This window comes from Apis mellifera, linkage group LG11 (assembly GCF_003254395.2).
Source record: "Apis mellifera strain DH4 linkage group LG11, Amel_HAv3.1, whole genome shotgun sequence".
In the NCBI taxonomy this organism is placed as follows: Eukaryota; Metazoa; Arthropoda; class Insecta; order Hymenoptera; family Apidae; genus Apis; species Apis mellifera.
Genome location: NC_037648.1, coordinates 1203207 through 1218908, shown reverse-complemented (window position 1 = coordinate 1218908; position 15702 = coordinate 1203207). Strand labels below are relative to the sequence as shown.

Sequence of the window (15702 nt, the reverse complement as noted above, 5' to 3'; positions counted from 1 at the left end):
CATTGGAAAAGTTTTATTTCAAAAAAATCATTTTTATTTTATAATATCTTGATTTTAAAATTATAATATTAAAAATTATTATATACGTTTTTTTTTATGTTTACTAAAACTTTCTCGATCTGAATAATCTGCTTTCGAGAATGCAATGTTAAGTATACTTGTCACCTTTAACATTACATGGCTAAAAAAAACTCGTCAGTGAAGAACCAGTGAAGTGTAAAATCATCAGTGATTAATTGTTCCAAAAATATAAAAATTATTTTAAAACTTTTTCTGATCAAAGATTTCCTACGTTGAATTAATAACAAATTCAATATATATATTTTATAATCCATTATCCATTAAATTATGAAAAATGGAACAACTAGATAAAGAATTATATTAGGCATGAATAAAAATTAAAAATTTTCAAGTAAAAGGGAGAAGAAAAAAAACTTAAAATTATCTTACCAAAATTCATATCTAAAAAATAGAGAAAACCATACTGTTTAAATCATTTTTTTGATTGATGGCGGTATCTCAAGCGGTTGCTAAGATATAAGCACTCAAAGTGTTCACAGTGCTTAGGACAATAATAGAGATTGTGAATGGGACGACAGCCCAGTAATGTATAGTTACTATTCTTTTTCTTGCGTATTACATTTTTCAGGAATCGTGTCTATCTATTTGTCTGGAATTTGAGATAGGTTGGTGAGAATAAGTGCAAGCGAGAAGATAAGTAAGTGTCGAGCAAACGACAAGGGGGAAAATAAATGAATAAAAATTACCCTTCTCTTTACACGATGATATCTCGGAAACCGGAAGTCGTATAACGAGGAACGAGGAACCGTTTCAAAGAGCAAGGTTGCGCGTTTTTAATGATATTTTGTTCATCCACCGGAAACCACTATTTTCCGAATTGTAACGGCACAAAGTTTTTCTAATTTTAATAGAGTTTAATCGGATTTAGATGAACGATTGAAAACTATCTTTTTTTTAAACGATGATATTTCGGGAATCGGAAGTCGTATTGAAACGAGTGAAAATTCATTTTAAAGGGCAAAGTTTCGCGTTTCTAACGGTCTTTCGTTCATTGACCGGAAGTCATTACCTTCGAAGTTACAGCGATTCAAATTTTTCCTAATTTCAATAGAATTTAATCGAGTTATTTCAAGATAAATTATATTTACAATAAATACTTTTATTATTTTATTCTTGTGAAAAATTTTTTCCTCATTAACGATTTTAACCAATAACATTATCCCTTGAATCTCCCATATCTTTTCAAAAATAATTTTCCACCGGAAATTTAATTAAAACCTATCGTGTAACATAAATTCAAACGAATATCCATTTCAATTCTCAAAAAACCGTTCTCGCCTGAAATTGAGAAGAAAGAAATGAATGGAGAAGAGTGTGTGCGCGGAAGGAGAGGGGGGGGGGAGGAAGAAGGAAGAAGAAAGCGGAAGAAGAGAGGAAATGGCGCGAAATCAAATATTCCTTTCGATTCTTGATCAAAGTGCGTGCCGGTTTTAACTCGTACACTCGATTATGTTTCATCGGTATGCGTTCGTTTCGGTATGCATGCAAAACACGCATTTCCATAGAGGCTAGCGGAACGTAATCTGGAACGACGGGGGCTGTGATCTGCGAATTTGCAATTTGTCGTACGCATCCCCCGGGTTAAGTACACTTGGAATCGCAATTCGGTATTGACCTTTCTCTCTCTCTCTCTCTATCTCCCCCTCCTTCCTTTCTTCCCACACGCGGCGCGCGGCCATATTAATATACTTGACTCGTTTAATAAAGGCGTAACGAGGTTTGCTCGCACGGGGAGACTCGATTATGTCGATGCATCTTCCCAAATTGATTATTTATACCGCGCATACATTCGGTTAAAGGCAGAATCCATCGATTCGCAGATTGGTTTATTCATCGTGATATCGTACCAAATTGTCGCGTTAAATATGGGGATTCGTGGATGTAGCGTTTTAGAGGGCCGTGTGCATGAGCCGGCGCGTATTTTCGATGTACCATGTGAATCGATACGTGCTATATTAGATTGTCCGGAAATAAATTGCGGTTTTTAATCGTGTTATATTTAGAATCGATAATGTTATTTTAATAACAGGGGTGTGCGTGCTATAGATTATTGGCTGGGTTATATCGTTCGTTCCTCGATAGTGAATGGATTAATTAATAAGTTCGAGAAATTAATTATTATTCTCGAGTTGGAGCTCGTGTTCGATTCAAATAAGCGTCGTGGAGATAGATATTCTTATATTTATACACGAAATTTTGATAGAAAATTTGATAGAATTTGGCCACTAGTTAAAAAAACTTGTTTTATCTTTGGAAAGTTTTAACCTTACATTTTGCATATTTTTTCCCCCGAAAATGGTACGCAATGGTACGGCATTTGCATATTTTATAAAATTATTTCTCGTATCCTGCATTTCATATCCTGCACGTTCGAATTTTATCAATCATTAAAAAAAAAAGAAAAAAGTAAAAACATATTCGTCGTAATAATTTTTGTTAATTAATTCGGAGAAAAAAAATTTATTGAATGTCATTTTCGATTTTAAACAGAAATTCTAATTTTAATATTACTTAATTATCCGCCGGATAGATCAGATTGGCGAAATTTCGGGAGATAAAGTTATCGAGAAGCAATCGAGAAGTTAAACAGCGCTATACTAAAATAAATTTAAATTTGCGTCCGTTATAGCAGAGAGAGAGAGAGAGAGAGAGAGAGAGAGAGAGAGAGAGAGGAGGTAATAAATAAATTTAAGCCGATAAAGCTTTTTAATTAACTACGGTTAATAACAGGAGGAGATAAATATAATTTGTTACATTTTAAATTATAATCTTAATATTTGAATTTCAAATTTCATTATTTTATCCTTGATTCTCGATATATATATATATATATATATATATATGTGCGCCCACGTGTATATTTGTCGCGCACATGACACATTCTTTATATATTTTAATCTATATTTGTTACCTCGTACGCGATCGTATATCATATTCATCACATTACATCTATCCGGTTTGCATATTTTGACATATTTCATAAATGTCTAATTTATATTCCTTCAAAATACTGTCGCTATTAAAATCACGTGAAAATTCTTCAAATATTACATCTACAATTTGCATCTAGTAATTCGACAATGATTTTTATACGATAAAAATTTTTAACGTGAAAAATCTAATATTTAAAATTAAAAATAATATTTTTAAATTTAATATTCCGTAACTCTTGGACTCGTTCGATTTAATCATTAAATTTATACTGTTAACATCTCTTCAGTGATAACTCTCTCTCTCTCTCTCTCTCTCTCTCTCTCTCTCTCTCTCTCTCTCTCTCTCTCTCTCTCTCTCTCTCTCTCTCACACACACACACACACACACACACACACACACACACACACCACACACACACACACACCACACACACACACACACACACACACACACACACACACACACACACACACACACACACACACACACACACACACACACACACACACACACACACACACCACACACACACACACACACACACCACACACACACACACACACACACACACACACACACACACACACACACACACACACACACCACACACACACACACACACACACACACACACACACACACACACACACACACACACACACACACACACACACACACACACACATGAACACGAATTAGAAATTTAAAAATATTAATTCGATTTGATTCATCAATTCACTTTTCGAGAGAATTCTTTTCACGTTTATTATCCTTCATTTAATATCCTCGTTTTAATTCCCTATCACTAAAGGGCTAAAGGATACAAATCTGTTCCATCGTTACAAAGGATGCGTCATGTTACTACTCCGATGTTACAAAGTAATGCAATAACGTTGAAAATCTAAAACAATTTTTCTCAATTCTCATCCTTCTTTTCTCTATTACCTCACACCGATATCCTTCGTTTGAGAACCGAGAAACCGTTGTAAGAACGACGCGACCGTTGCAGAGATAGGCGCAAAAAACTACCAGAGGCCAAGGCTATTTTTCTCTCTCGAAAACAAAGTCCACGCTCGAACGAACTGCGTGGCAAGACGCGGCTCTTTACGATCGATGCCGCGTGCCAGAAACAAAGCGTCGTAAATACGTAAATTTTCGTAAATGAGCTCGAATCGTCGATGAATCACGGGTAAATAAATTGAGCTGGAATGTTGGTATGCATAAGTAATTTCGTTCCATCTATTGTTCTCGAGTTATTATTACATTCTACGTAACAGTATAAATAACATCGTATTTTCGATAGAAGTAAAAATTCAATTTATAGGTTATATGATATATCATATGGTTAATTTTATCCCAAATAAAAATTAATATTACCTATATTTTCAAATATAGATACTTTACAAACGAGATGAAAATTATTTATATTTTCAAATCTAGACGAAGTAAATAAATTTGAACGAAATTCCAATATTTTCGATATATTTTTTCACCAACGTTCTCAATTCTCGTTTCGAATAAAATTCACTTCTCTTGTCGCGCGTAACGTGATATCTTTCCAATCTACGAAAAATTTTAATTTCTATTCCTTCGTTTCTTTTTCGCGTTAAACGCGAATTAAAATAATCGTCTGGTGGTAGGGATCGATGCCACGTGTACAAGGGCGGAAAAAACGCAGGTCTTTACGGGAATATCGAGAAATTTCGGTAATCGTCGCCGGTAACCTCGTTCCAGGCGGTTTCCGCTCGCGAAAGCTTCCGTTTGTCGGTAATCGAATCGAGCCTTGAAATTAGATTCTTCGTGGATAGATTCGATTCGCGACTGACGGCTGTGTTAAAAAGGAGGGAGGGGGGGAGGGGAGGGATAGGAGAAAAAGATGCTCTTTCTAGAATTAATTCGATTCTCATGGTCATGATTTTTCTTGCTGATTAAAATTTAATTAAGCAAAGTTGCGAAAAATTTCTAGTTTGTTTATCGGTATTGAATTTTATTGGATATTCTCAATGTAATACGATAATATATGTGTTTTGATATAACATATATAACGTTATATTATATTAAAGAAAGTATTTTTAGTATTTTTAGTATAATATTTTTTAGATATTCGCGCGTTTCTCATACGATGTTGCTGATAATTTTTTTAACTTCATTTTAAAAGTCACAAGCGTGTATTATAAAATAGTATATAATTATGATATCTCTTTTAAAAATAGATGAAAATGAGGAGGAGAAGGTAGAAGGTGTAATTTTTTTTGAGAGTCATTTTTTTTAGATGATTAATATATATCATTGTCTCCTTTTTTAATTTCAAATTCAAATTTAGATTCTTTTTTAAACGAACGTGATTTCGTAATGGTTTTTCTCGCTTGCGAGATTTTTTTAATCAAAATTAAGATTTTTATTATTCGAATCAATGGAAACCAATAGACGAAATTTTTGTTGAAAATGAATACAAGTATATTTCTAATATTTTTTTAAAATAAAACATTATGCAAATGTAATTTGCTATAAAATTTTTAATTTTCGTTTCATTTCTGATAACCTGATGTTTATCCTTTTTTTTTTAATCAACTTTTAATTACAAACTTATCAACTTATCCATAAATATTCCATCAGCAAAAACTTTTGATCAAACTAATCAAATAAGAAATATTTCTCTCCTCCCTTCATCTGAATAATTCATTATTTAATCAACATCTCCTATACAAATAATTGACCTAAAACTAACTAAATTTTAAATTTTATTACAATATCCTTCCATTGAATGCCTAATAATTAAATTCAAAATTTCCAAATTCTTCTTCAGAAAAAAAAAAATTATACCACTTGCAAATAAATAAAATACAACTACCTAATCATCAATCCCCTTTTCAATTTATACATAATTGAAAAAGTTACAAAAAGTTAAGAAAAAGAAAAAGAAAAAAGAAACGAAATCGAATCTTTCTCTCCCTCCCTCCCTCTCTCTCTATCACACTCTATCCCAATATTTTGATATTTGCTCCTCTGTATCTGATAATTGAGTTGAATTACGGCATACGCATGTTGAATTATCCTCACGTAACGTAAAACCCCATGACGTGTTGATGGTACGCCACATCCGCTCCGACGCCGCACACAACTGGAACAGAAAAACACGAGTGGAAGGGTTGAGAATCCATCCGTGTGTCAGCGAATACGAATTATATATATATATATATTTTTTTTTAATTGGATACGATTCGTCGACGAGTTGGATATATAAACGAACGATTCTTTCTTTTTATTTCTTTCTTTTCAAGGAGAAATACGGATTTATTTATGGAAATGTAAAACGCCAAATGGGACGAGATAATAAAACAATCTCGCGCGCGGGGAAACGTGTCGCAATGGATAAATTTATCTACCGGGTGTCTGAAGAATAGGAAAAGGCGATTTGTTCGATTGGAAATATTAGAGATTCATTGATATAATTTTTGAATTAAACTTGTGTTTCTTCTTAATTTAAGAGATTAAGGGATGAAGATAGAAGTTTGTTTTGTTTTTTTTTTTAGTTAGTCTGGATAATTAAAGAGTGTGTAAAAAAAAGAAAAAAATAAATTTGTGTTTCTTCTTAAATTAAGAGATGAAGATAGATGTTTGTTTTGTTCTTTTTTAGTTAGTTTGGATAATTAAAGAGTGTGTAAAAAAAAGAAAAAAATAATTTTAATTTTAAAAAAGTAATAATTTTTGTACATTTTCTTATTTAATCGAGAGAGAGACGATTATAATTTGTAATATCACGATTCTTTCGAGGATTTTTTTTTTTTTCTTGTGAAATTTGGCATTGGCTCGGTAGAAGAAAGCATAAATTCACGGAATCGTAACTTATTTCGCGGGCAAAACGAAAGTTTAAGTTATGCCAGAAGATTTTCCTGGACCGATGATATCTTTAGAACTGCCCAAAGTGCTTGAAACATTCTTGAACAAGTGTTATATAACTTTTAATGCCGCGACTTTTTCACGTGCTCGCATAAATTTATAAAAAAAAAAAGGGGGAGAAAGGAAAATGGAGGAGGAATTTTTAACGAATGTTGCTCTGGATCGCTTTTTTATATTTTTTCAAAAAGTTGCTCGGAAGTCGTTTTCTTGTGTCTCCTCTCGAAGGAGATTGTTCATTTTTTATTTCATCCCTCTGTTTTATACGACTCGATTAAATAAATTTGGTCTTCATCTTTTTAGATGATGATGTGCAAAAGTGATTCTTTTTTTTCTTCGTTTTTCCAATCCCAATTCCTTGTTTTCTTCGTCCACAGGAATTTCTAACGCTTCTCTTTCACAAAATAATCTCGAAATTATGCGTTGTGCTTAAGTTATATTAGGCGTAACATTATTCAAATTTCCAGTAGTAATGTTTTAGTAATTTCCACGCGGCATAATAATCCTAGTAGCGTTTATAGTTGTCGGGATGATTTGAATGTTTTCCCGTATTTTAGAGGCGCGCGCGCACGTTTGCTCCGCGTTTGCCTTTATTATCTCATTATTTGCTTCTCAAATTTGCATACAACGTTCCTGTAGTTTCTATAGTTGGGATAAACCGTGTCGCATAAACGTTATAGGCAATGCTCTAATTATTCGAAACGTATGTTGGAAGTAAGGAAGTATTGGAAAGAGTTTACAATTAACAAAGGGAAATTTTTATCCCTGATCCAACGAAAATTTTTGGTTTCATCTTATATAGTTCCGTTACAAAAATTATGGAAAAATATAAACCGAATAAATATTCAAAATAATTTAAAGGAATTAATTGTAAGAAATCGAGAATTAACCAAAAAATATTTTAGTTTTTATTCTAGTTTCCCCTATAAAATATAAACCTAATAAATATTCAAAATAATTTAAACGAATCAATGGTGGAAAATCGACAGTTAACCAAAAATATTCTAATTTTATTCTACTTTCCCCTATAAAATATAAACCTAATAAATATTCAAAATAATTATTTAAACGAAAAATGGATGGAATATGTATAATAATGGAAAATCAATATATATAATTTCAATTTAATATCAAATATATATTATTTAAACGAATTAATAATGGAACCAAAAATTCTAGTTTTATTCTAGTTTCCCCTATAAAATGTAACTCAATGAATATTCAAAATAATTTAAACGAATTAATGGTGAAAAATCGAAAGTTAACTAAAAATATTCTAGTTTTATTCTACTTTCCCCTATAAAATATAAACTTAATAAATATTCAAAATAATTTAAACGAATTAATGGTGGAAAATCGAGAATTAATTATAAAAAATATTTAGAAGAGAAATATTTAGAAGAATTAACTAAAAATATTCTAGTTTTATTCTAGTTTCCCCTATAAAATATAAACCTAATAAATATTCAAAATAATTTGAAAGAATTAACGGAAATTAATGGAAAATCGAAAGTTAACCAAAAATATTTTAATTTTATTCTAGTTTCCCCTATAAAATGTAATGGTGGAAAATCGAGAGTTAACTAAAAATATTCTAGTTTTATTCTAGTTTCCCCTATAAAATATAAACCTAATAAATATTTAAAATAATTTAAATGAATTAATGATGGAAAATCGAAAATTAACTAAAAATATTCTAGTTTTATTCTAGTTTCCCCTATAAAATATAAACCTAATAAATATTCTAAATAATTTAAACGAATTAATAATGGAAAATCGAGAGTTAATTATAAAAATATTCCAATTTTATCCTATTTACTTAACAAAAACTATTTGAAATTTTGAAATAATCGACGAATGGAGAATTGAAATCGAAATGATGATCCCCTCAGTGATTCCCCTATACCCTGGTGAATTCCCTGGCGAGATCGCATTAAAGAATAACAAGAATAACAACAAGCGGGATATATTCAATTGTATAGCCGGGAGAGAAGATCAAATTCGAAAAGGCTGGCGCTGAAGTTAATTTAGAAGTTCAATACCAAGGATCTCGGCCCGGTTTCGAAAGTTTTATTAAGTTTCGTCGTCGTGAAATTTAACTTATACACACCTCTTCCCTCTCCCCCCCTCCAGAGATCGAACGTGCGTGTGCACGTAAATAAAATGTAATCACCGTATACATATATAACGAGAGCCACAATTTTACCCCCCTGAATACATTAACGCTATATCCAATCCTCTCGGGGGAATTCGCATTGCTTTTGATCTTGATTCAAATCACGATTAAAAGTTGGCAACAATGGAGACGAGTCGAGCTTCAGTTGATAGAGATATTTTATACTCGGTATTTATCTATCCTCTTTCGTTCGAATTTCTCAGAATTATATATTAATAAGTTTATATTAATCGATATATAAATTTGATGCAAAATAATATTATTCGTGTATCAACAATCTTATCAAATCAATATCTGATCATCTGCATTTTTTTCTCCCCCAATTTTCGAATCAAATATATAATAAACTTTTTGAATCGTAGATAACACTTGATAATATTTGTTAAACTAATTGTAAAACACTAACTATAAATAAAAAAGATAATAGTTCAGAAAGAATATATTTGTAGACATTCTGGTGAATAATCTTGCGTAATTTGGCACGTTACGTTTCACGAAAATGGGCAGAAAAAGTTCGATGATAAGTAAGAAAAAAAAAAATAAGAGGGGAATCGACGAAAATGGATATCTCGTTCTGCTGTGTTCACGAGGATACGCCCGCTCATCGAACGTTGCCCACGTAACCATCCGGAAAGTAGGATGCAAAGCGGTTTCCGGTATGAATTCTTTATACGGCGCACGTGGCCGCGACACCGAAATGAGATTTCCGCTTTAAAAGCCACGTTGGTGGAAAAATTTCGCATTCCGCTCGTAATTCTCCCCTCCCCTCCCCTCCCCTTCCCTCCCTCCGTACAAGTAGCATCAATTGTGAATTTCAAAAAAATTTCCAACTTGTTACATTGGGAACGAGCTGAATCGATCGCCAAGATTAAACGTAACAATTTTTATCTGCTGAAGCTATCTGTTCGAGAGCATAGCTTTTTCCCTTGGAAAGATATATTTATCTTTAACGAAGGGAAATTTTGTTATTTCGTAGATATATCGAGAGATAATGGATTCGTTATATAATTCTAGCACGTAGAGTGTTTGGAAATATCGGAGAGAGAGAGTTAAGGGAATAGAAAAATTTTCGTTCTATTTTATGAAATACAGAAATATTTAGGTTAAAGGATTTTCCATTTTCTCCAATCTGTCATTAATTATTCGCAATAAGATGTACGTATTTATATATATATATAGAATAAATTTGTAATAATCAGAATAGAATCTCAACATTCTTAAAAAAAATTTTCTGTACAAATCTTCTTTACCAATTCACGTACGGTAGCATCGAGATCGGTCGATAAAAATGATCTCTACTCTCTAATTCCCCCCTAAGAATTTAATCATACGAATTAACCTCTCTTTTCATTACCGCTATAACTTCAATCCATCGGGTAAGACAATCCAAGGATCAGTGGCGTAAAAATCGATATCCCAGAAATTAGCCTCCCTCGACATTAGATCCGTTTCCCTTCAACAACCGTCCATCCAAACCCACCATTCCTTCCGGGCTCTCTTTGCCCGCTTTGTCTTCTCAATTAAATTCGCGTTTTCCAGCTTTTGCTCGGCGAAAACTCGGTCACTCGGAAAGAGTGGCTCTCTTCTTCCCCCTCCCTTTCTTCCTTTTCCGCCTCCCCCCTCCACCCCACCAAGAAGAGAAGAAAGGAGAATTGTGTGTGCAAACATACAGGTGCACGCTCGCTACCATTCGAGTAGGATAATAGCTCGAGCAGAATAATAGGGGAAGTGCTAATTTACGAGCATTGAAAACACGGGTGAATTCTTGGCACGCTTGTGCATTAAGATATTTGTTTGTTTTTACCGATTACGACTTGTTTCTTGTTCACGCGATAAATTGCAAACACTAGTTTTACGTTTTTGAATAAGTTTTAATTGGACTGGAACCCTAAGGGATTTATTTTTTTCTTAATTAATAAAATAAATAACTCGTTATAACGCTTATATACACAGAACTAAAATGAAAGATTTTAAAAAGTTTGTTTCCGTTAGTGTAATTCATCTCGTAAAAAAAAGATCCTTTTGCGACAAACGGAGAGGCAGTATTCCCTTTCTTTCTTTTTCTCTTTCTCTCTCTCTCTCTCTCTTCGTGCTCTAAGAGAGTTATTTTCACACTTCACCCACGAGAACAAAAAATTCCCTCCAAGAAAAACATTGAATTATATACATTGAAAATACACTTTGTAAAGTGTAGAGAAACGGAACGTAGGTTGAAAAATCTTGTTTACCTTGACAAAAACTCCGAAAGTGAGGTTAAAGCGAGGTACAAACACCAAACGCTTCGTCCGAGTGGAATAACGAAATAAAAGGAATGGAATCGGCTAATTTACGAGTGGCCGTTTCTACGCGTGCGTGTATGTGTACTTATCTCCCTTCCCCTCTCTTCTCCCTTATTCGTCGAGGAGAAAGGGAAAAAAGCAACACCGCCGCCATTCCCCACTTTGGAAGAGCAGATTTGTTCGTCCCGCGCCTGGACGACTGCAAACCGCCAAGGAAAATAATTTCCCGCTCTCGTGACCGTGGGAACGATATTAAACCGTTCCCTCTCTCCTCCTCTCACAAACCGGGACTGATCGATTTGAACTTTAACGCTTCGGAATAGTTCGCCTCGGTACACACAATCAGCTCTTCCCTGATCGAAGCTAACCCGTCTCTGTGCATCTTGTTCGAGCTCGATCGGGCACGGATTACTTTCGAATTAATTCGAGAGTGGGGAGCGGGAGGGAGAGGGGGAATCGATACGATGGCGCGCAATGGCGCGAGCGGAAAAGTGGAGAAGCGAAAGGATAATTTGGCCGGTTCTTTCGCGCGCGGATCGATTTATCTGTCGATCAAACAGGATGGAAGAGGAGAAAAATCCGTTCTTCTTTGCTTTGTTGAACGAATAATGACAATATTAATGCTATTTCTTTCCTTTTTTTTTTTTATTTAGATTATTGACGGAGAATAGATCTTGGTTTCATTGGACATGATTGTTCCAGTGTATACATGATAATATACTATTCTCCGATAGAAACGCATTTTTCTTTCTCTACCATGGTATTTGCTTTATATGCTAATCCAAAACGACGATCTGTATCTAAATATAAATGCATTCGGAATATTTTAATCGTATCGATATAATGTAAAAATTTTGTTATTACATGTATAGGTTATGATTGATAATTTGTGACGATAGTTTAATTTATAAAATATAATTTCATATTCGAGTATAGATCAGTTTCCGAAATAATTTTTACGATTTCGAATATTCGAATTTTTTCTATCTGTGTATAGTGTGTGTGGTGTCAACAAAGCGTCGTAAAGGATCCCTCTCGCCCCTCTGCCGCCCCGCGACACTCCTTTCCATCAGTGAACAGTATATTCCACTTTTAGCTTACGCTGTTTGTCCATCTTGTTTAACCATAATCGATTAATCGATATATATATATATATATATATATATATATATATATATCGATATTTTGAATATGTATCATTTATACGATCCTGTTTATTTTATGATATACATTTATCAGATTTTAATCGTACAAATAATACAAGAATAATTTAGAATAATTTATTCGGTAAGAATTGGGTTCGATATTCGACGTTACAATGTTTACAAGATTGTTACGTAACGAATTGCTTCGACAGATCGAATTTCATTAGAATGCAATATCTGTATAACCCAAGATGGGATAGTCCCTATTTTCTGGAAGCTTCGATTCCGGATGAACGTCTTTGTATCCGGTGTCATGAGTCCAATCGTCTCGCATCTCGATGAAAAGAGGCACTTGGCGGTTTTGTACACGAGCACCGATCGATTTTCCTTCGTCTCCACCGTCTTACTTATTGCCATTTTTCTCGCGGATGATGTGCACTTTCATCGTGTGTTTCCTATAATAATCCTCTTTTCTCTTCCCTCCATCATCTATAAATGACACGCCAAAAACTTATTTTCACCTTAAAATAATTCGCAAATATTTTTATATCTCGACGAAAAATAATCGAGTCGTGTTATCGTTTGTATAAGTTCTCTTCGATGCAAGAATTAGAATCGTGGATAAATTTTTTTCTAAAATTTTTCCTTCTTGCAAAAAAAAGACCTCAATGTGTCATCGTGAGATTAATATCTTTCTTTCTTTTTTTTTTTTTTTTTTACTACGACTTTGTTTCCAATTGTCACATTTATCCTCATTGTCGGGGCTGGCGAAGAGGCTTTAATTAGCGCGTAATGAGAAGGATAATGGCGTCGAATCGATGAACTCGATTTCAAGTTGAAAAACGCCACCAACCAAAAAAAAAAAAAAAAGAAAGAAAAAAGAAGAAAGGAATTCGAGCTTGTTCTTCTCTCCCCTCCCTCCTCTCCTTCTTTATCGACCTCTCTCTTCTTCCCTCTATCGGTAAAGTCAAGTAATTCGGGAATAACGAGAGGGGAGTATCGAGTGGCAATTGAAAATTAATTAATCACTTAGCATCGGCCAATTCTCGTCCGAATTAACGAATCCCTGTTAATGGAGTTGGGAATGGGGATAACAATTTCGACGGTAAATTTGCATAAAGTCTCTTTTCCAATGAAACAGGGGGGGAAAAAATATGCGTCTGCGTTTTGAACTAAATTTATTTAATGCCTTGTACAGTTTTGTACAGTTAAAACATTGCATATTTATTTGACTGGAATATGCTTTAATCAGAATCAGTTTTATGTACTTGAATAATTATATTGTATTGTTAATGTAATTTGTCTGATTGGCTACTTATTCAAATATTTATTACTACTCGTATTACAACGAGTATTGTTCATGTAACTCGGTTTGATTGAAATCCATATCTTGTGCGATCATAATAAATCTATACTATACTACGTATCTATATGTATAACATACTCTATGGCGATGTTTGCTTGACCAAAATGTATGCGCACCACCATGTTTGATTTATATTACTTATGTTAATCGTGGCGATGTGATATTACTTATTTTGTATTCCAATGAAATTCGATTGTAGATAGAAAATTAATGGTGGCGACGACTGTTATGCAATTCTCTGACAAAGATGCTATTCCATGGAATATTGAAGCTAGTCCGTGATCGGACAACGTAAACAGCAATTATTCTACGAGTTAATGAGGTTAATTACGAACAATGTGGGAAAACAATGCTTCTGGTAACGATTGTTCTGGCTCGTTTATTACTTGCACGATTTAGATATGATTATATTAATAATTATTGGAATTAGGGACATATCTTTGTCGAGATATCTCTAATTTTTTAATTAACGACACATTTTTGAAATTGGAAAGTTTCAATTGTGAAAACAATTTGTATTTGCCTATAAACTAGTATATTTTTAAACTAATGTTAAGTTTTATATTGACGCAGAGCATTGAGGGAGGAATAAAAATATAATAATACAAATTGGCATAATGACTATTGGAATATATAATGGGAAAATTTATGTTAAAACGGAGACAATCAGAGAAACATAATGTTAAAACAAATGGTACAACTTCGTGTCCCAGTTGTATTATACGAAGATTCATATCACGATGACAGTGACAAAGTAGAAGTTTAAACAAAAAATACATACAATTTCTGGAATACTTGGAATAGTTAACATTACTCATTATACTTTCAAATTAATCAAGCTGTTAGATAATAAAAAATTTTTTATAATTGTAAAATGAGCAAAATTAATATAATAAATTATTAGAAAAATATCGTAAATTATAATAAAAGTTATAAAATATGAAAATATTAATTATTCTATTTGAAAATGAATTTATACTAGATCTATAATTCAATTACATTACTTGTCAACGTATTTAATTTTCATCATATCTATTCGTCTGATTACTTATGTCGATATGATATAATCATTTGCATAACGATTTAATATTATTTATCTGACCTCTGAAATATCTGGAGATTTTTTTTCATGAAATTTCTCATCCTTCTATTTAGTGTAATCGATCTTTTCTTCTGAAAACATCAGAATTCGATTGGTCGTAAAAATAGTATTCGGAGGAGCTAAAACACGATTGGGTTAAGACAAATTACTCGCGCGAAATGGAACACGATTGGCGGTGAGTAAATTCGATTTTCGTTTCTTCGTGAAAGGAATTCCTTAAAAGGAAATGGTTAGATATCTGGATTTGTTCCATGGTAAATTCCATATAACCATCGCGAGTGATATAGACGTATCATACGAAGATTTACGAAGGCTCGATTCTCGAGGTAATGCGTGTCACGTTTATAAGTTAGGTTATGTATGCGTTCGTGAAATCTACCTGTATTTGCAATGCAGTAGCATTTTTCTGAGCGTTTGCTATGTATTCATGGGAAATGAAAACATCTTTCTTTAAAAATAATATTTTTCTTGATAAATAATTTAAAAAAAAAAAAAAATAAGTAGATACGTTACAATATCTACATAATCTTCAACTACGTGTTTCCATTATTCTTGTTATTCCAGATTTTTTTATTCTTGTTATTTATTCCATTATTGAAGAAGAACAAAAAATTGATGAAAAAGTGATGAACAAATTTTTTGCAAATGAAATAAGAAATGTCACTTTTCCTTTGAATCCTTTATTTAAATTATTTTAGTAAATAACTCTCTTCTTTAAAAAT

General features: G+C 32.8%; 1 protein-coding gene across 5 annotated transcripts in view; it reads right to left on the bottom strand.

Moving 5' to 3' along the window:
- The window catches only part of LOC725750, an 83959-nt gene that overhangs the window by 12991 nt on the left and 55266 nt on the right, over positions 1-15702 (bottom strand). For 3 of the 5 annotated variants that reach the window (XM_006558020.3, XM_006558021.3, XM_001121559.5), the window contains exon 2: positions 6076-6136. In XM_006558020.3, coding sequence (XP_006558083.1) covers positions 6076-6136 — 61 coding nt within the window. Of the gene's footprint in view, positions 1-6048; positions 6137-11316; positions 11730-15702 lie in introns of those variants that run through there. The other 2 variants (XM_016915188.2, XM_016915189.2) reach the window with 2 other exon arrangements.